Genomic DNA, 19,302 nt, shown 5'->3' with positions numbered 1-19,302 from the left:
TAAAAATATTTAAAAAAAAGTTTTGAGAGGTGCAGTGTCCCTTTAAGAATCAATCGCGGGTAGCGAGTGAAGCAATAATGAGCGGGCAGATATACTCCTTTTTTTTTTTTTACTTTAAGGCCGACCGTAGCCGACGCGAAGATCTAATGAGACCGATCAAGCAGAGTCAAAGGCGCAAGTAACCGGGCCTCTCCTTTTTTTAATCGTTCGCTCATCGATGATAGAACACACGCAAAAATATGACGAACACTATGACGGTGCACTTTTGACACTGTCCGATTGATCACATAAAAGCGTAGCATCGCTTGCGTCTGGACTTGGGTGAAGCGAAATATGCTATAATTTCGCGTCAGCTCGACTCGGCAGACGTCAAAGGAGCCCGGACCCTGCGCGCAGCAATGTAATCGGTGCTTTCGGTTACACCGCGCTTAGCAGTAGTAATGTTAAGCAAGGAGACATAAACTGGTTTATTCAGGAATGCCGGGCACGGGCTCCGTTTATTTAACACCAACAAAATGACGTCAGGCGAGACTCAAGAGTAAGCTTTGGGACTGACTCGTCTGCAAGCTTTAAATCTTGAATGCAATTTCGTAATCCGATTTTTGGCGCTTTTAACAGATCTTAACGCTCGGTAATGCTTGCTGCTGACTAACGAATGTAAGTTTTTCTTTTGTTGTAGGGTTACACGTTTAAGAAGCACTGTGGACACCGCGAGGAAATTCAATGGTGGAAATGTTCATCGTCACTTCCTGAGACATCGGTGACCTAACTACGTGCAAACTCGCAATTATAAAATCGCCGATTAAATAAAGAATGAAACGTCAAGCACTCAGTCCGTTCAGTTGCTATATGCTACGCTCAATCCCAAGTCATGGTATTTCGACGCGGCGAGTCTACTCTTGGCATTGCGTACACGCTCTATCCGATGATGCAGAGCGGCATCGACTATGATTGTATCATCTGTGGGCTACAACGAGCTGAGAGTGACAGAGCCTACGGTGCATAAAAAACAATTTATGGTAGCTGTAAAAAAAGAATAATTGTCCTCTGCAAGACAGACGCACATGCAAAAACACAAATAACTCCGGAAGTTCACCGATGCGCAAGTTCACATTCACGCACTTAGATATAAATATACAACACAGAACTTGAGCTCTTCTTCCGCTGGAAGGGAAGTCAGGGAGGGAGGCCGGATTCTTCGCTTCGACGGTCGCGCAGACTGGGAGCCAGAATTCGCTACACAAAGCGTGACATGGTTCACGCGCCGACCACACCGCCATCGTTGAAGACGTGTTCGACGGGCGTCTTGACTAGGAGCTAACGCCCCAAGATGCTGCATCCGCGCAGCCCGTCTCTTGCGAGTACGCTGCCTGGTACGCGTCTTCGCCTGCTGTCTTATCCAGTGCCTTGTCCCGCTCATGCATCGAACGTTTTCCCGAAGTGGCAACAAATGACGTCAGAGGAGCCGGTGTATCGTGCTGCCGGATGTCGCGATCATGGCGGTTGGTCGTAGAGATGCTGTTGAAAAAGACGAGCGGACACAAGTGTCTCGCATCTGCTTTGGTTTCCGTCGAACGGTTCGCTACAGAGCAACCTACAGGCACCTGGCGTGTTCGCCTCCGAGCTGCTGCGCCACCGCCACGATGGCCACAGGCAACAGCGAGACACTTCTTTGACGTCATCAGACGGAGATCAAGAACCACTTTTGAGAACGCTACGCTCGATGTACACCAGCTGGACACGCACTCCAGACACCAGAGTCGCGAGACTTGCGGCTACAAGTGCACCGTCGCTGCGGTCATCTTTGCGGCCACGTCACCGTTCCTCGTCGTCATGTCCAGTATGGCATTCGACGAGCTTTCGCACGCTTTCTTAGCCCCGTCGCAGCGAGCGGCAGACGTCGATGTCTTCCGCTGCCGTAGGCTGCAGCCCAGAAGCTTCTCGAGGGAGTCCTTGGCGATCGAGCGAAACGGAGCCTCGAAGCACAAGTAGAACGGCACGGCCATTCCGATGTTAAAGGCCATGTTGCCCAAATAGAGGTAAATCTGCAAACATCGGATAAAGATTTACACGCAAGATAATTCGTATGCCTCGAAGGCCCGGAGCCCTCGCCTTTTCCGGCAGCACAAAGCAGGGAGTTTCTGAATGGGGGCCTCAAAGCTTTGGGTCTCCCCAACATTTTGGGGCGTCACACCCTGCATATGCAAGGGCTCTGCGCATGCGCAGTGCATCGCCCCGAGTTGTTTGGGGGAGCCAAAACGTGGGGCCGGCCTATTCTAAAACACTCTGATATCTAGCGAGAGAGGATCGGTGTGCGAGTATGTGAACGCGCGGCAGTTCAGAGCACAAGGAGCGAACACTCACGCCGCTGAGCCTGGGGTCAGACTTGCACGTAACGCGTTACAAGTAATGAACTACTTGTAATGAATAAAATTTTACTGTGATTTTATAACGCTTCAATTACTTCCTATAATGAGCAACGATCTTTGTAATTGAATTACTTTTTTGCTGTAATCGATTAAAAAATTACGCATACATGCTTTCTCAATCTCTCTTCTTTTTTTTTTGGGGGGGGGGGGGGGGGGGGGGGGTTAGATGTGCTGGAGTCACTCACGTCTGGGCAACAGTTAATTCTTTCTTTTCTCTTTTCCAAACCACTAAGCAAGGAACCTCGAGCATTAGTAGGCCACTCACTATGCTTCGTTTCATGGGTACATTTTTTTTAATACACCGGAGACTACGTTCGGATATGAAAAATAATTTTATCCAGCCTTTTGTGAGTAATGCATTTAAACAGCGCTCTTTTTATTTTATTTTGTTTTTCACGAGAGGGGTTGGGTGTGTTGGCGTCACTCACTCAGCTCGCAGAAGGATTATGCTACCGTAATAAAAAAAGTTGAATGAAAAGTAACGTGGGAAGTAATTGATTACATTAGTGTAATTTTTTATTACCTTTTTTAGGCTCTAATTGTAATTGTAATCGGTTACTTTTTGCAGTGAGGTAATTGTAATCGGTTACTTTTTGCAGTGAGGTAATTGTAATCGGTTACATTTTTTCAGTAACTTGTACAAGTCTGCCTGGGGTAACCAGGGGTTCAATCCCGACCCTGACCGTTTCGATCTTGGTGGGCACTGTACTGGCGTCCGGTCGTGTATCACAGCCGCGTGATGGACGTTAAAGATCCCAGGCTAGCGGTCTACTGCACCGGCTTCTCATCTACAGTGCAGACACAAGACGCCCCTTGCAGTTGACCTACTAAACGAAAGGGGGAGGAGGCCCTACGACGGCCACGTTGATCGTGAATATGTATGCGGCATAAGCAGAATTAGTTATAGGGCTGTTTACATGAATAAATGTGACGTCACAAAAAAGAAAACACCACGAAATACCGTAACCAGGCTACCATTGCACTATAAATAATTAAATCAATCCTCAATAATAAGTAAAATAATAATAGTTAAGATTAGAAACAAATAATAATAATATACTATAAATACTACAACTACTACAATTAATAATAATAATATAATAATAATTTTAATAAAAATTTAATAATGTAGTGGTTTAAACGGCGTGCAAGTTTGTCCCGCCATCACGCCATCCCTGGGCGTTCTCTATGTTGTTCTTTGAGTGGCGTTCTCCTTGCATTCGGAACGTTTTTTCACCGTTTACCAGGTCACACTACGAGTAGCTAAACATAAAAACAAATAATAATAATTTTTTTTCGTTTAGAAACTTGGTGTTAAATGTGTTTTATATTAGGAGGATATTTCACTATTAGTTGAGTCAGTGCCTTTTATAACATAATATTGAGTTTATAGTGAAAGAATATTTAATTCTGGTCTTTTTGACATATTATTTTAGTTAGCAGTTGGTAATAGTTCAAGTCTCTGCTAGGCATTGTCAAAGAGACAGAGTCCGTCATTTCTTCGAAACACACTATGAAACATAGTAAGCGCCCAATTTTCGTCAAACGCAGCCAAAATATATCTGAGAGTGCTTCAAGAAGTCATTTTGCGTTAGAAAATAGAAGATGAAAAAACACGATGAGTTCAAACAAAGTAAGACCCAACAGGGGAAAGAAACGTACTGTACCTCCACGTCCCCTAATGCGTACTCAATAACTTGAGTACTAAAATTGTGCCGAAAGTGAAATGATTGTTTCTTAATTTAAGAACTATTTCCCACAATATACACGTTTTAGGGAAAAAAAAATAAAACTTTCATCCCAAATTCTCGCTTCAACAGATATCAAATTTGACATGCCTGTGTTGAGCCATGCACGCCACGAGTTCCGCTTCAACATATGCTACGCTTTTTTCTGTTTTCCTATTCGCTATAAAAGTGCTCAACGCCGATAGCAGCTAAACCTCTTGACTCTAATGAATGATAGAAACTCCAGCCTCGAGCTTAGTACCATGGTCAGGTGACTGCCGTAGATCCTCTCCCGAATGGTCCAAAACTGGAAGAAGAGGACGATCGGGTGGATGAGGTAGACAGCGTACGTGAGCCGACTCAGCGGCACCCACACCCGCCACGACAGGGTCCGGTTCAGGAGACCTGCGCCGTTGCAGATGGCCGACATGGTCGTTACAGTCTTGCCTCCGTAGGGTCTTAAGACCCATACACACATTTCCGTTTGAGCGCGATGCGTTCACTAGCGGCAGGTGGCTCCAAAACTTTGCGGAGTGCGTTTGCGCAAAGCTGGCACACACTGTTGCGTTGAAGCGCAGACTACCGCTCGCAAGAGCCAATAAGTAGGCGCTATCATCACTTGCGGCTGACCAAAATAAGTGAAATCTGCAGCAAGGTGGCAGCGCCCGATGGCAGCGTCGACGTGGCCGGTCTTTTGGGGGCGTTTCGACTGGTTTCCGCGAACTTTCTCCAACTTGCACTATCGCAGCCTCGAAATAACAATCTGGCGTAGTTCCCCGCGCTCTCTAAGGGCCCGTTTACACACTGACGACCGACCACGACTGACTGAGAGAAGACCGGTTTTTAAGCTGTCCTTAGAAGCTTAAAAACCTGTCTTGTCTCAGTCGGTTGTAGTCAAACGCAAGTGTTTCAACGGGTAAAAGCAAGATCCGTTTCCGAAAGGCACGTTCACACACATGCGTTTGACTACAACCGACGTCAGCACGACCGGTTCTTAGGCCTGTTGTGACGGCTTAGGATTGGCTTCGCTGCTGCGGAGCCAATCCTAATTTTGTTATCGACACACCGACGAAAGAAGCGCACATCGCACCACCATCACATGCATGCGTCGATGCAAAAAGGCATTGAAAAATAAATTTTTTTGCCTTTAAACACGGTAGAACGACGATTCAGTCGCAAGAGATCCGTGGAGATATGCATGATTGATAAGCGCATCGCATGCACAGCGCCAAAGTCGTTTATATTGGCGTAGAACGCTCTCAGTACAATTATGCTTCATGAAGATTTTGGCGCGACGGGTTCAGAACGACTCTTCCAAAGCTTCGGAGATTTTGAATGAACCGAAATGGCGATTGCCATGTCAACTGACACCGACCAGCCAATCACCTTGCGAGGTTTGCAGGCGGGGAAGGTAATGGCGCTACTTTACCAGTGTCTGACTTTATTCCTAGTTAGTTCCATTGCCTCTAGCGCGAGCATCTATAGAGGGTATTCACTGGGGGCCATATTTGAGGGCATTGTTTAGAGTGCATGCTCAGAACGTGCTCAAATTAATAGGCTGCAAAGACCGGCAATCTTAATGGTGCGGAATGCACGTAAAGGGGGTATTCACACGAGAGAGAAATCCCGGGGATTTCTCCCCGGCACGCGCGCATCACGAGATGAAAACGCGAGGCTTTTGCACATCGCAAAGCCTGACGTTTTCGTCGTGGCATGCGCGTGCCGGGGAGAAATCCCCGGGATTTCTCCCTCGTGTGAATACCCCGAATGGGGAAGCTCGCAGTCGGCATGCGCTCTGCAGCCGCGCACACAGATATGGCCGCCAGTTTATACTCCTTATAGCTTCGATAACGCTCCAGCGTCTCGTGAGCCTTGAGCGTTCATGGGCAACCAGTACACGGCCATAACCTCCTATATACCGAGAAAGCCTGGCAGATGCATGGCCACGAGAAGCGGCCGCCGAAATGGAAAATTTGGAGCGGCAGACAACGGATGAGAGGAGAGCCACGTGACTGGCTCCCCGCTGCGGCGAGACGCCGAAACACACTTCTCCCGAGCGAACAAGTGTGTTTCGGGTCCTCGTCGCTGCAAAGGCTGTGCGCTGACGTCCAGGTTCCCCGAGAAATGGCTTTTTGATTCTTTGTGCTACCAGATCCTCGCGCTCCAAATCTGCGACCGGGCACTCTATGGCTCCGTCACTGAATTGCCAGGCTTTGAGAGTATAGAGGAGGCTATGACGCGGCAGAAGACAACGAGCGCGTACTGCAGGCATGCCCAAAATACGCTCTTCTCATCTTGTCATTTCGTGTTTTAGAAAGTTACTCTGACATAATACCGGGGTTTTCGGTCAATTTCGAGGCAGATTAGATACCGCAAGAAATGAAAAGAGACCGACGGAGTGTCCCTTTAACACGGCCCCCTCCAAGACCGACCTGGCCACCAGAGGAAGGGTGGGACTGGGCGAGTTTCTCACCGCCGCGGTTGGAGTCGCTGGCGTAGACGAGCCAGGCCATGCCCAGGGCCCAGGCGGAGCGGTGGAGGGACGAGTACAGCAGCGTCTCCAGATCGCTGGCCTCGATGTTGCGGTTCCACCGCCACGTGCCCAGCAGCGAGGACCCCATGAGCAACAGCGAGGAGCCCCACAGCAGGGCCTGCGAGACCTGCCAAGAACGGACGAGCGTCAGTCTTCGCTCTTGTGGCGTTCACTGCAGCAGTGGCGACGAGAAGGGCCCGCGAATACGTTTACTGTATTTCCTGGACTGTCTAGCCATCATGTTTGAAAGTTCTGCGCTGTGTGAACTGTTTAAACTATACGACAATTTGTTATTCAAAATCGTATATTATTTGGGTTCGAGTCGAATAGCGCTTGCGTCATTCGTAGCTTTTCTAGTTTAGAGATAAGCCACGATATACCGGCTCTTTTTATGGAGAGGAAGGTAAAAACTGGACTCTGTTATTTGATTCCAACTGCTAGTCGCCCACCCGTACTTATTATCGGCGCGGTTGTTTCCATGCGGTTGTCGGAACCATTGTGTTTCGCGCTGGGAATTAGTCAGTAAGAAAAAATGAGAATGTCTGTGTGTTACTTCGCCCTCTGTGCCCCTGGGAATGACGCGTTTGGTAGTTGCAACCAAGCGGATAATATATGTGAAGAGTTATCTTGGTAGCACGAACACCAATTGCTTGCGACTTTCAAATAATTGCTACATGCAAATAAGTGACTTTGGAGTCTTCCATTATCCACTGTCGCCTCCGAAATGGGAAAAAAATTCAAGCTCATTTTTGTTTACTTAAAGACAATAATTATACAAATGAGAAGAAACGTGACAAGACTAATTTCAATTTGCATTGTTCTATTAATTAGCATAGAGTGCTGCTTCCGGGGGAACTAACAACGTATCATATTTAAAAAGGAGTAATATGGATGAAGAAAGTACCTAGTGGGGACTATGCACCGAACACGATTCTATAGTTCCGAAAATAGGATAAGTAAGATTCCTGCTAAGGATGGCTGTTGCAAAAAATTGTGTGCAGTTGCAATCTCTCTGAAAAATTCATGCTAGCCAGTATAGGACATGTTTATAAAAGAATATCCTAATGAAGTAAGGATCGTGCAGTCGTAGTACTTGGCGGTTCAATTAGTAGTTCAAAACGAAGCCCCGAGTGAAGTGGCTACCTCACTGAGACGTTGTCTGCATTGGGAGCATTTCGAGTGAAAGCGTCGTTGACCTCGACATTGTGAATTGAATATTTATGACATCAGGTTTCATATGGACGAGCCAGCGTGCATTCCCGAAAGCGTACCTCGCGAAGACGACGCAACAAGTTTAAGAATTCCAGTGTAGTAGTCAAATGATACTTATAGAACTTTTCTTTTAGGGTGGATTTACTTCTAGCTGCAGGCATCAATCATAGGTGAACAAAATTTTCAGTTGTACAGTAGACCCTCTTCAAAAGTTCGTGCGCCCAAGTAGCTGATGCGTCTGAGGTATTCATATTTTGGGCATGCACTTTGAGCATGCGTTAGTTACGATTACTGAGTCAGCGCTGGGCGTGAACACGGATCCAACCGCACGCTTCGCGCAGTAAGCGATACACAAAATATGGCGCCCGCCAGTGTTGCTAGATGGACTTTTGGAGAGGATATATCTGCCGCCAGACATATAGGACTTTGTAAGAGAGAATCACGCTTATCACCTTGGAGAACCTCCTGCGGGGGTACTTGAGGAGCACGAAGGAGGTGCAGATTCCGATGGTGAAAGGTCCGGCGTGCGTGTAGGGACGCATCACAACCTCTTGCAGGAGCATTCTCACCCGGCTGAAAAGTGATAAAAATTGCACGAAGGAACTAAGCTGCTTTCGCTTTTTTGCTTCGCACAATTTTTTTTTTTTTTTAAAGAAGTGAAAGTATATACGCAGTAACAAGCGTCTGAGAGAACGGTGAACCCAATCTTTTTTTCACAGCAAAATGATACTAAGGCGCATTGTCGAATGGTTCCTTTCCGTCCAAATGTAGCGCTAGCAGTCGGGAGCAAACGGCAAAGTTTCTGAGCTTGACGTTATTTGATTCAAAAGTTACAAGAAATTTTTCGAAAATTTCGAAAAAAATACTGGAGCCCATTTCTGGTAGCAGACGTTTCGTGAAAGGAGAAACCCGAGACGTGTCCGTTTCGGTTGACCTAGAGCCACTAAATGAGGTTACAGTGCTAATCACACTTATCCATAACGCGTGAGCGTGCGGCTTTCTCCGGGGAGCGCTAGACTGGTGGCAGTCTCGCGGAAACTAAAGTAGTCGCGTGGCGCAACATGGAACGGCCCGCTCGAGGGGTGTTCTGCCCACTTTATCAGCATGATAAGCGATAAAAGTAAAGTACTTTATGATATATTTTTGTTTTTTGATGACTACATCGTTGATACGCCTTCATGCTTTAGTTTGTTTATTGTTCGAGCAATGATGTTCGTAAAAACCGTGCGAGCAGCCTTCCGCGTTCGCCGCCAGCTGATAGAGTGGGCAGGACACCCCTCGAGTGGGCCGTTCCATGTTGCGCCACGTGACTAGCTTGGTTTCCGCGAATGCCACCAGACCAGCGCTCCCCGGAGAAAGCCGCACGCTCGCGCGTTATAGACAAGTGTGATTAGCACTGTACGCTTAGAGTATCGGCACTTCGTTCAGCGATCTGCTAGTGTGCGCCGCCATCTTGGTGCTTAGTGCAGAGCAGACGCAACTGTCGATCGTCACAATTCATGGATGAGACTTCCTCAGCTTTAGATTCGGTGTTAGAAAGCTCAGGTGATGTTGCTTTGTTCTTTCGCGAGCTGTTTTAACATTTCTGAAGGACGGCAAAGCTTTTCCTGCGATTTCAGATACAGCTTCAGTTACCTGGCGACCATGATTTTAATAACCAAAATGGCTGATGTGTCGTCACCCTGAAGCGTAGCCTATTTAGTGCCTCTAAGTTGGCCTTTTATGAAACACTGACTGTAAGGTGTGTATACGTGCTCTCTTGTCACCCGGTTCCTCGCTCGTCTGCCTCCTCCTCTTCTAATCACGGTATCTCTAAAAGCTCGGTTACGTTCCAACGTCGAGCGTAGCAAGCGCAGCGTAGCGCACCGTGGCGCAGCGGGCACCCCTACTGATTGGTCGCGGATGTCCCGTTCCTGCTTGCCGGACAATGAAATGCGCACGTTCTACGCTACGCTGCGTTCGCTGCGCTCGACGTCGGAGTCTGGCAGATCCTTTAATCTACAGCAGACACCGTTCGTCTTCATGGGCTCGTGTACTTCGCGGGCCGCCATTTTCTCACTTGAGTAATTGGCGACACACGAAGTATTCCGAGTGTAGAGATAGTTACGGATGGTTACGATTAAAAAATACGCTTTTCTGAACTTTAGATAGCTGTTTTCAAAAACCGCGGGCGATATGGGTTTGCTCCAGAATTTTTCCCGTGACTTGAAAAATGTAATGGATTGCATAGACAAATTACCGTGCCTCAAATGCAATGAATTACCGTTACAGATTACTTTTGCTGAAGAGTAACGGATTACTTTCCTCGCTGCGTTAGATATTTCTTTCACGTTACTTTTCCCGTACCCTTATCAAGAAAACAATAGAAACAACTTGATGTTTTCGAAAATGTTCCAAGACAACTTTTCATTTCTCATACGCAGGAGAAGAAATACAGGATGAAAGGCGATGGAAAGAAGCAGAGCCTACTCTCCGTTGTCTCCTTGCTTTTTGTTTTTTGCATATCTGCATATGCCTTGCAAGTTTTTCTAGTGTTTCTAAATTCCGTCTCAATAAAACCGTGCAGTAAAGCCCAAACTACAGGCTAAAGAGCGTATCCCAACCTGTTAAAAAAAAAAAAAAAACAGGAAAAGGAGGAACAGGCGAGAAAGGCTGGGAATCCCAGACTCTCTTTCCTTTTCCTCCTTTCCCTCCCCTTGAAAAGGTTGGGACACGCTTTCTCCGCTGTGGCTTTGGCTGTATTGCACGGTTTTAGTGACATAATATCGTGTTTTTTTTTTTTTTTTTTGGGGGGGGGGGGGTATTCTTTACTTCGAGATGTTTTCTATTTGGTTGAACTTGCTATCTTAATGCTGCTGAATTGCCTCCTAATATTGCTTAAGTTTCTGTATTATGTTAATTGTTTTAAAAGTATCGAGTAATTAAAGTGATTCGTTACCAATATTTGTAACAAAATTACATTACGAATTAGTGCCGCACAAAGTAACGCAGCACTTACAAAATTACTTTAAAAAGTAACGGATTACTTCCCAAGTCTAGTTTGCTCCTTTGTGGGCTGTTTTTACATTCTGAAGGATAGAGACGTTTTTCTTGTGATTTTATATTGTCACGGGTGGTGACCAATAAACAATAAACAATAAATAAACAGAAAGAAATAAACGTTTAATGTGGCGAACTTGTGCCAAAAATAAAAGGGTACAAAAGATATTAACGGAGCGTCGCAGGCGTCGAAGTCGGCGTAGCAGCAGAGTCGAACGCTAGGCGAAAACTGACTGCAGATCAGCGCGCGGAGTCCCTCATGTACGCGCGTTGGGTTCTGGAACAATCGGCCTAGATTGTTCGGCGACTGGAACATTCAGAACTCGATCTGACGAGAATGTTCTCGAACTCACGAGAACGCAATGAAAGAACAAATAAAAGAGCATTCCACTGACTGGAATCGAACCCAGACTTTCTGCACGACAGTCAAGCACGGTCACCACTCGGCCACGCGCGCGGTCGCTCGCTGACGAGCGTGGCATTACTCCCCCCTTTAAAAAGGCATCGTCTCGATGCCACGTAAAAGGCAACAAAACAGAGCGGAACAAGCAAAAAAATGGGAACATACGGAGGCTCGCGAAACACAATCCTATCAAGCGGTGGACAAGATCACAGTTCGCAGTCTTATCGCGCGTAGTAGGGCTTGAGGCGCACGACGTGGACGACTTCCGGTCGTGGAGCGCGGCGTGATGAAGTCCGTGTTCCGTCGGGCATCACCTCGTAGTTCAGATCCCCGAGTCGACGAAGTACTTTGTAGGGTCCGAAGTAGCGCTTTAGGAGTTTCTCACTGAGACCACGGCGGCGGATCGGGGTCCACACCCACACCCTGTCTCCGGGCTGGAAGTGGACGTCCCGACGACGAATTTTGTAGCGGCCAGTGTCGACACGTTGTTGGGCTTGAATACGGTGTCTGGCGAGCTGGCGGACTTCTTCTGCCCGTTGGGCAACCACCTGGGCGTCGTCGCTTCCGTCGAGAGCCGGTTCGTGGGGTAACATCGCGTCCAGCATTGTCGTTACTTTACGACCATGAACCAGTTGGAAGGGTGTCACCCCGGTGGTCTCTTGCACGGCCGTGTTGTAGGCAAATGTGGCATACGGCAACACCTCGTCCCATGTCTTGTGCTCCACGTCGACGTACATGGAGATCATGTCGGCGATGGTCTTGTTGAGTCTCTCCGTCAGCCCGTGGGTCTGCGGGTGGTACGCCGTTGTGCGCCGATGGCTGGTGTGGCTGAGACGAAGGATTTCTTGCGTCAGCTGGGCCATGAACGATGATCCACGGTCTGAGATCAAGACTTCGGGAGCGCCGTGCCGGAGGACGATGGATTCGATAAAGAACTTGGCGACTTCCACAGCAGTCCCTACAGGAAGGGCTTTCGTTTCGGCGTACCGTGTGAGATAATCTGTGGCGACAATAATCCATCTGTTTCCTCGCGTCGATAGTGGTAAAGGACCAAGTAGATCCACTCCGATCTGCTGGAACGGTACGGTCGGGGGAGCGATCGGATGGAGGGGACCTGCCGGCTTCGTCGGCGGTTTCTTGCGTCGCTGGCACTCGTGGCAGGACCGTGTGTAGAAGTGAACGGTCTTCGGCAGCTTGGGCCAGTAATACCTTTCACGAATTCGGGCCAGCGTACGGCTGTAACCAAGGTGTCCGGACGTCGGGTCGTCGTGACAGGCTTGGAAGATCTCCGCTCTAAGGTCGGTGGGGATTACCAGCAGCCATGGTGTGCTGTTGTCTCCGAAGTTCTCCTTGTAAAGTACACCTTGTCGGAGGACGAAAGTCGGCAGGGCTCTCGAGAAGACACGGGGGACAGTACCCCCTCGTCCTTCGAGGTGCTCGATTAGCGCGCGCAACTCAGGATCGTCTCTTTGACGTCTTGCCATGTCGTCGGTATTCACTGCGCCTAGGAAGCACTCGTCGTCATCGTCGTCGCTGCTGCCGGAAGGCGTTTCGATGGGGGCTCTGGACAGGCAGTCGGCGTCGCTGTGCTTACGGCCTGACTTGTAGACCACCGTCATGTCGAACTCCTGTAGTCGGAGACTCCATCAAGCGAGGCGTCCTGACGGGTCCTTGAGGTTGGCAAGCCAGCAGAGCGAGTGGTGGTCCGTGACTACACGGAACGGGCTCCCGTACAAATACGGACGAAACTTCATGATTGCCCAGACGACAGCAAGGCATTCTTTCTCAGTCGTGGAGTAATTTTTCTCCGCCTTGGACAGTGTCCGACTTGCGTAGGCGATAACTCTCTCGGTGCCGTCTTGCACTTGAACCAGTACCGCGCCAAGTCCAGCGTTACTTGCGTCCGTGTGAATTTCGGTTTCCGCATCTTGATCGAAATGTCCTAGAACAGGAGGAGTCTGCAGTCGTCGCTTCAGTTCGTCAAATGCCTGCTGCTGCTTCTCGGCCCATTCGAACTTCTCGGCGTCCTTTGTGAGGTTTGTGAGTGGTGCGGAAATCCTTGCAAAATCCCGGATGAAGCGCCGATAGTAGGCACATAGTCCAAGAAACCTTCGCACGGCCTTCTTGTCTGTCGGTGCTGGAAATGCTGCGACGGCGCGAGTCTTCTCTGGGTCGGGGCGAACGCCTTCGTTACTAACCACGTGACCGAGGAATTTCAGTTCGTCATAGGCGAACCGACACTTTGACGGCTTCAGGGTGAGTCCGGCGGTCCGTATGGCTTGGAGAACTGCTCGGAGTCGTCGCAAGTGCTCGTCGAAGTCGCTGGAAAACACTACGACGTCATCGAGGTAGACGAGACAGCTCTGCCACTTCAGTCCTGCCAGTACGGTGTCTATGACACGCTGGAAAGTTGCTGGAGCCGTGCACAGTCCGAAGGGCATCACCTTGAACTCGTACAGCCCATCTGGCGTGACGAAAGCTGTTTTCTCTCGGTCCCGTTCGTCGACTTCGATCTGCCAGTAGCCACTCTTCAGGTCCATGGATGAAAAGTATCGGGAGTGGCGCAGCCGGTCTAACGTGTCGTCGATACGGGGGAGTGGATAGACGTCTTTCTTCGTCACTGCGTTCAGCTGCCGGTAGTCCACGCAGAACCTAAGCGTTCCGTCCTTCTTCTTAACCAGTACAACTGGAGAGGCCCACGGACTACTTGAGGGTTGGATTATGTCGTCATTCAGCATCTCTTGCACTTGCTCCTGGATCACCTCCCTTTCTTTAACGGAGACTCTGTACGGCGATCGATGCACAGGGCGCGCGTCGTCCTCGGTAACGATGCGGTGTTTCGCAATGGTGGTTTGGCGCACCCTCGACGACGTCGCGAAGCAGTCACTGTATTCGGCGAGAAGGTCACTTAGCTGCCGTCGTTTCGGGCCTGGAAGCTTGCGGTCAATGTCGAGCTGCGTTGGCGCCGTAATGTGTTGCTGAGGTGGGAATGATTCTTCAGCAATCGCGGCGATTTCGGCGGAGTTCCAAATTTCCTCGACGTGGCTTACAGCGGCACCTTTCGTGAGGTGTTGCGCTTCTTGTCGAAAGTTTGTCACGAAGACCACGGTGCGCCCATCCTGAAGTTCAGCCACTCCTCTTGCGACGCCTATTCCTCTTTCTAGGAGTAATTGAAGGTTGCCTTCAAGAACAACCTCGCCGCAGGTAGCTACATCGGGCACTACGGGTACGACAACACTTGATCGCGGCGGCAGGTTCACGTGGTCGGCAGCGACTCGAACGGCGGCTGACGCTGTTTGAGGTTTCTCTGAAGACGGAACGGGCTTGCGCAGCGTCAATCTGTTCTCACCAAGGTCGATGACGGCGCCGTATTCACACAGAAAGTCCATGCCGAGAATAACGTCTCTGGAACAGTCTTGTAGAATGATGAACTTCACAGGGCACGTTTCACCGCGGATCTTGACGCGAGCAGTGCATCTCCCGATGGGTGTGATTAGGTGCCCTCCGGTGATTCGTATTTGAGGTCCATCCCACGGCGTCGTGACTTTTCGAAGGCGGCGGGAGAGCCTCCCACTCAAGACTGAGTAGTCTGCTCCGGTGTCCACGAGTGCAGATGCGTCGTGGCCATCGATGACGACGTTTAGGTTATTGGAAACCACTGCAGCGGCGTCGTTTTGGTCTCTGGTAGCGCTCGAGTGGGGGCCCCCCGACGTTCGTGGAGGATCTTGGCGTCGGTCGTCTTCGGCAACTCCACCTCCAGGGGTTGCCGCGCCTAGTTTCCCCGGCGAGGAGCGAGGGGGGACAGGCTTTCACGTCGTGGTCGGTGCATCGGCGAAGCTGGACGTCGCGGTGACGGCGACCGGAACTCTCGGCGGGACGCAGGCTCGTGGGACTGAGGTCGTCGCAGGTACTCGTCGATCTCGATAGGGCGTTCACCATGACGGGGGCGCGGGTTGTTCGGGTGGAACCCGCGTAGCCCGAGTCGTCGGTATGGGCATCGGCGGTAGGTGTGGTCCGCTTCCCCGCAATGGAAGCACAGAGGGCGTCGGTCGGGCGTTCGCCACACGTCGGTCTTGCGGGGTGCGCGAGGCTCTGGGCAGGCCTACTGGACCTGGTCGTCGTGGCGTCGGTCGTGCTGCGGCGCGGGAGACTGACGTCGGGGCGGCGTGACATAGGTGCGACGAGGAGGCGGTGGCCGTCGGGCCACTGCGGCGTAACTCAACGTCGGTGGTTCCGGAGCGGTGCTGACGAGAACCTCAGGCTGCAGCGCTTGCTGGACTTCTTCCCTGACAATCTCGGCGATTGAGGGCGAAGCTGGGCTCGCGGCGGCAGGTAGAAGTTTCTTGATCTCTTCCCGGACGACGTCTCGGATCATCTCGCGGATGTCCGTGGTGTTGCAGCCGGAAGGCGAAAAGGAACCGACGCCGGGAACTCTGTGATAGTGGGTGGCTCGTGCTTGAAGGGCACGTTCGATGTTGGTGGCCTCCGTCATGAAGCCTTCGACGGTGGTAGGCGGGCTCCGCACAAGACCACCGAAAATGTTTTCCTTGACGCCACGCATCAAGACTCTGAGCTTTTTTGCTTCGGATGCTTCGGGATCGGCGCGGTTGCTCAGTCGCAGGACGTCTTCCACGAAGCTAACGACGCTCTCGTTAAGGCCTTGAATCCTCGCTTGAAGAAGCTCTTCCGCGCGTTCTCTTCGTTGTTGGTTCGTGAACGTTCTTCGCACCTCAGCCTTGAGTTGCTCCCAGGAAGTGATCGAAGCTTCGTGGTTCTCAAACCAGTTCCGGGCGGTGGCTTCCAAGGCGAAGTAAGCGTTTTGCAGACACTGTTCCGGTGTCCACCCATTATGACGGGCCACTCGTTCGTACTGTTGGACCCAGTCGTCGATGTCTTCGTGGCTTTCGCCGTGGAAGGGAGCCGGTGTCCGAGGAGCGACGAGTAGGTAGACGACGGCAGGAGCGGCGGGGGCCTGCGACTGGTTGTCCATCGTCGTCTTCTTCGGCTTGGGTTTGTCCAGGAACAAACCGTACTCCGGATCCTCTCCCTTGGTGCGGCGGCTGGTCCGAGTTTCAAGTTCCGCGCTGAGTGGTCTTCTCAGCGAGCTTGGAGTCGGGCTTGCACTGCGGGTCCTGGGAGGGGAACGCTGCACGGGCATGCGGTACCCCGCACCTCCACCAAAATGTCACGGGTGGTGACCAATAAACAATAAACAATAAATAAACAGAAAGAAATAAACGTTTAATGTGGCGAACTTGTGCCAAAAATAAAAGGGTACAAAAGATATTAACGGAGCGTCGCGGGCGTCGAAGTCGGCGTAGCAGCAGAGTCGAACGCTAGGCGAAAACTGACTGCAGATCAGCACGCGGAGTCCCTTATGTACGCGCGTTGGGTTCTGGAACAATCGGCCTAGATTGTTCGGCGACTGGAACATTCAGAACTCGATCTGACGAGAATGTTCTCGAACTCACGAGAACGCAATAAAAGAACAAATAAAAGAGCATTCCACTGACTGGAATCGAACCCAGACTTTCTGCACGACAGTCAAGCACGGTCACCACTCGGCCACGCGCGCGGTCGCTCGCTGACGAGCGTGGCAATATTAAGCTTAAGAAAAGTGCCAACACCGATTTTCGAGCAAACGAATATGGAGTCCGCGCACCTCTTCTCGGCGTAGAGAGGCAGGAATGTGGGCGGGTAACCGGACAAGGTGGTCTGGACTCCGATGATGACTCCGAACACGACCACGGCGGCGAAGGCGGCCATTCCTCCAAACGCGGGCTTTCTGCACGCGGCGGGAAAAAAGTTATCTGTTACGGCTGTGGGCACCGGTTAAAAATTTTCAGTCGACTAATTAGAGACATTTAATCGATTATTTAATCGGTTGATCGGTCTGGTATGAAGACTGATAAAACCGCCGAGGTATTGCAGAATTGTAGCTTTTTACGTTTGAGGGTAGAATTGGTGGAATTCGGAAAACCTCCGCGATACGGAAAAAGAAATTGATTCGAAGAAAACCGTTTAATTTGGTTTAGCTTGCTCCACTTTATATATTATAAATTTATAACAGAAGTCAAAGGGAAAACGCATATGGGTGTTTTTATCTGAATTCAAAGATGGTTTTGGGTTTTGCTTTATTTTGACAAAAAATGTTTTTTTTTGGGACCATTTTTAAAATAAAAGAGAAAACAAGCGGTAAGCATGGCTGATTTTGTTGTTTTCAAGTTATTGACTATTGGAGCGGCCAAAACAAAAACTGACGTTTCTTCCATCTGTGAAAGATCGCAAGTTTGGCAGCAGTTAAACACCTCTTTAAGGTGTTTAACTACCTTGACGTCGCCAGAAAGCTCCTACTTAGCTCTTTTAATTAAATACAAATTTAATATTATATGTAAAAAAAAATTTGTTACACACATTTCTATGAAAGTTTATTCATGAAAAGCACACCAAGCGGATAAAGCTTAAAGTGTAATTGGAGTCCGGAAGGGGAGTTGCACTACCACTCCTGCTTTCTCTGAGACTCGCATTAGCCGCGAAGGAGGGAAGAGAGGTAGCTCAACTCCAACTCAGCTTCTGGACGCCAATCGTAGTTTGAACCTACGCAGCTGCATGAGCAAGGCCTACACATGCATAAAATGTTTATTGATAAACGGTATATTATACCTCAGCCCCCCACCTAGCGTCGCAATTACTTTTTTTCTTATCGTCTTGTGCATATCCGGTAATAAGCAAGAACCGAATAATATAAACATCTCGTGATAATGCTGCTTGCGAGCGATAACTACCAACCCTAGCCTCCTTTATTCTAGAAAGCCTGTAAAACCGCGAAAGAACGTGGCAGCTCTAGAGGGGAAAGGATATCAGGGGACAGGACGAGCGCACGGGGTCTCTCGAGCAACGCCAAACAATGCCCCAGCGGTAAATTCAGGAGTCAAGGACGCGTGCCTTTTCCTTTTTTTTTTTTGTTTCGGGAAAGGGGAGGGGGGGAGGTTTGAACTCGCGTTCGAATCTGTTTGCAGAGTGCCTTTTGTATGATGTATAAGCAGTGTAACTCCGGCTTTAGAAAAAAAAAAAATATGGGGGTGAAATACGACCACCATGCAATGATTTCGCCACTTTGTTTTTATAAACTTCGTGACAATTGTAAGTAGGAATTCAAAAGATGGGGAGTTATCTAGTAAACGTCTAGTTTTTGGCACATGTAGCACAAACCATCGCATCCAGTTATGCACCTTATGACGTAACTGAATTTATATCCAAGCAGACAATAAGACCCCAAAAAAATTACTCAGGTTCATCTATAAATTCTAACCTCGTTTCTACTTGTTTTATTCGGTATTCCAACTACCAATTTGATTTATTAACAGATTCCAAGCCTCGAATTTTCAGAGTGGACGCGAAGCACTTTACGATGCAGTGGCTTCGAGCAGTTTCTATCGATACACTACCCTGTCTGTTATATGCATGCCAATATTGACCCGGACTGGCCGTACAAGCTTTTCTATTACAAGCCTAGAAGTTTTTGTCTCATGGTCATCTCTTGCTGGGCACGCTAGAAAGGGAAGTTGGGGGGAGGCATTTCTCTAAACATGGCAAAATCAAATCTGTTAACTTTTTAAGCACTCTGTGCTTTCTTATATGCGGATCATCAAAGTCAAGAGCTTTTTTGACAGTTACCGGCACTGCCACGGATGACGAGCGCGTTGGCGAAAATTGGCATTGGTACTCTGCAAACATCTCTGCCTTCCTCTGTGCTTTCCTTCTCACCACGCGAAAAGATACGCATGCGCACTGGCGACCAATCGTCGCGGAAGGTCACCGTCATTAATTTCCAAACGCTCCCTAGGGTTTGAGATGAACGTCCCTTTCTAAAATCTAGGCTATTTTTGCTATTACAGAGACAGCTGCAACACCTTATCGAACCCGAAAGTATCCTAGGGTATCTTGGATCTTACGTGG

At 49.3% G+C, this 19,302-nt stretch overlaps 1 protein-coding gene across 1 annotated transcript in view; it reads right to left on the bottom strand.

Annotated features, from left to right (window-relative positions):
* Positions 1–260: 260 nt before the first annotated feature.
* Positions 261–19,302, bottom strand: part of LOC8024779 (nose resistant to fluoxetine protein 6) — a gene marked incomplete at its 3' end in the record, with an annotated part of 108,382 nt that continues 89,340 nt past the window's right edge. Inside the window, exons 14-19 of the mRNA XM_042292867.1 lie at positions 17,006–17,128; positions 8,354–8,474; positions 6,630–6,816; positions 4,419–4,561; positions 1,966–2,045; positions 261–279 (exon numbers count right to left, since the gene is read on the bottom strand). Coding sequence (XP_042148801.1) covers positions 261–279; positions 1,966–2,045; positions 4,419–4,561; positions 6,630–6,816; positions 8,354–8,474; positions 17,006–17,128 — 673 coding nt within the window. The remainder of the gene's footprint in view (positions 280–1,965; positions 2,046–4,418; positions 4,562–6,629; positions 6,817–8,353; positions 8,475–17,005; positions 17,129–19,302) is intronic.

Source organism: Ixodes scapularis, unplaced genomic scaffold, assembly GCF_016920785.2.
Source record: "Ixodes scapularis isolate PalLabHiFi unplaced genomic scaffold, ASM1692078v2 PGA_scaffold3__209_contigs__length_174095766, whole genome shotgun sequence".
NCBI lineage: Eukaryota > Metazoa > Arthropoda > Arachnida > Ixodida > Ixodidae > Ixodes > Ixodes scapularis.
Note: the sequence above shows the minus strand (reverse complement) of the source record. Positions and strands in the feature narration are given on the sequence as shown.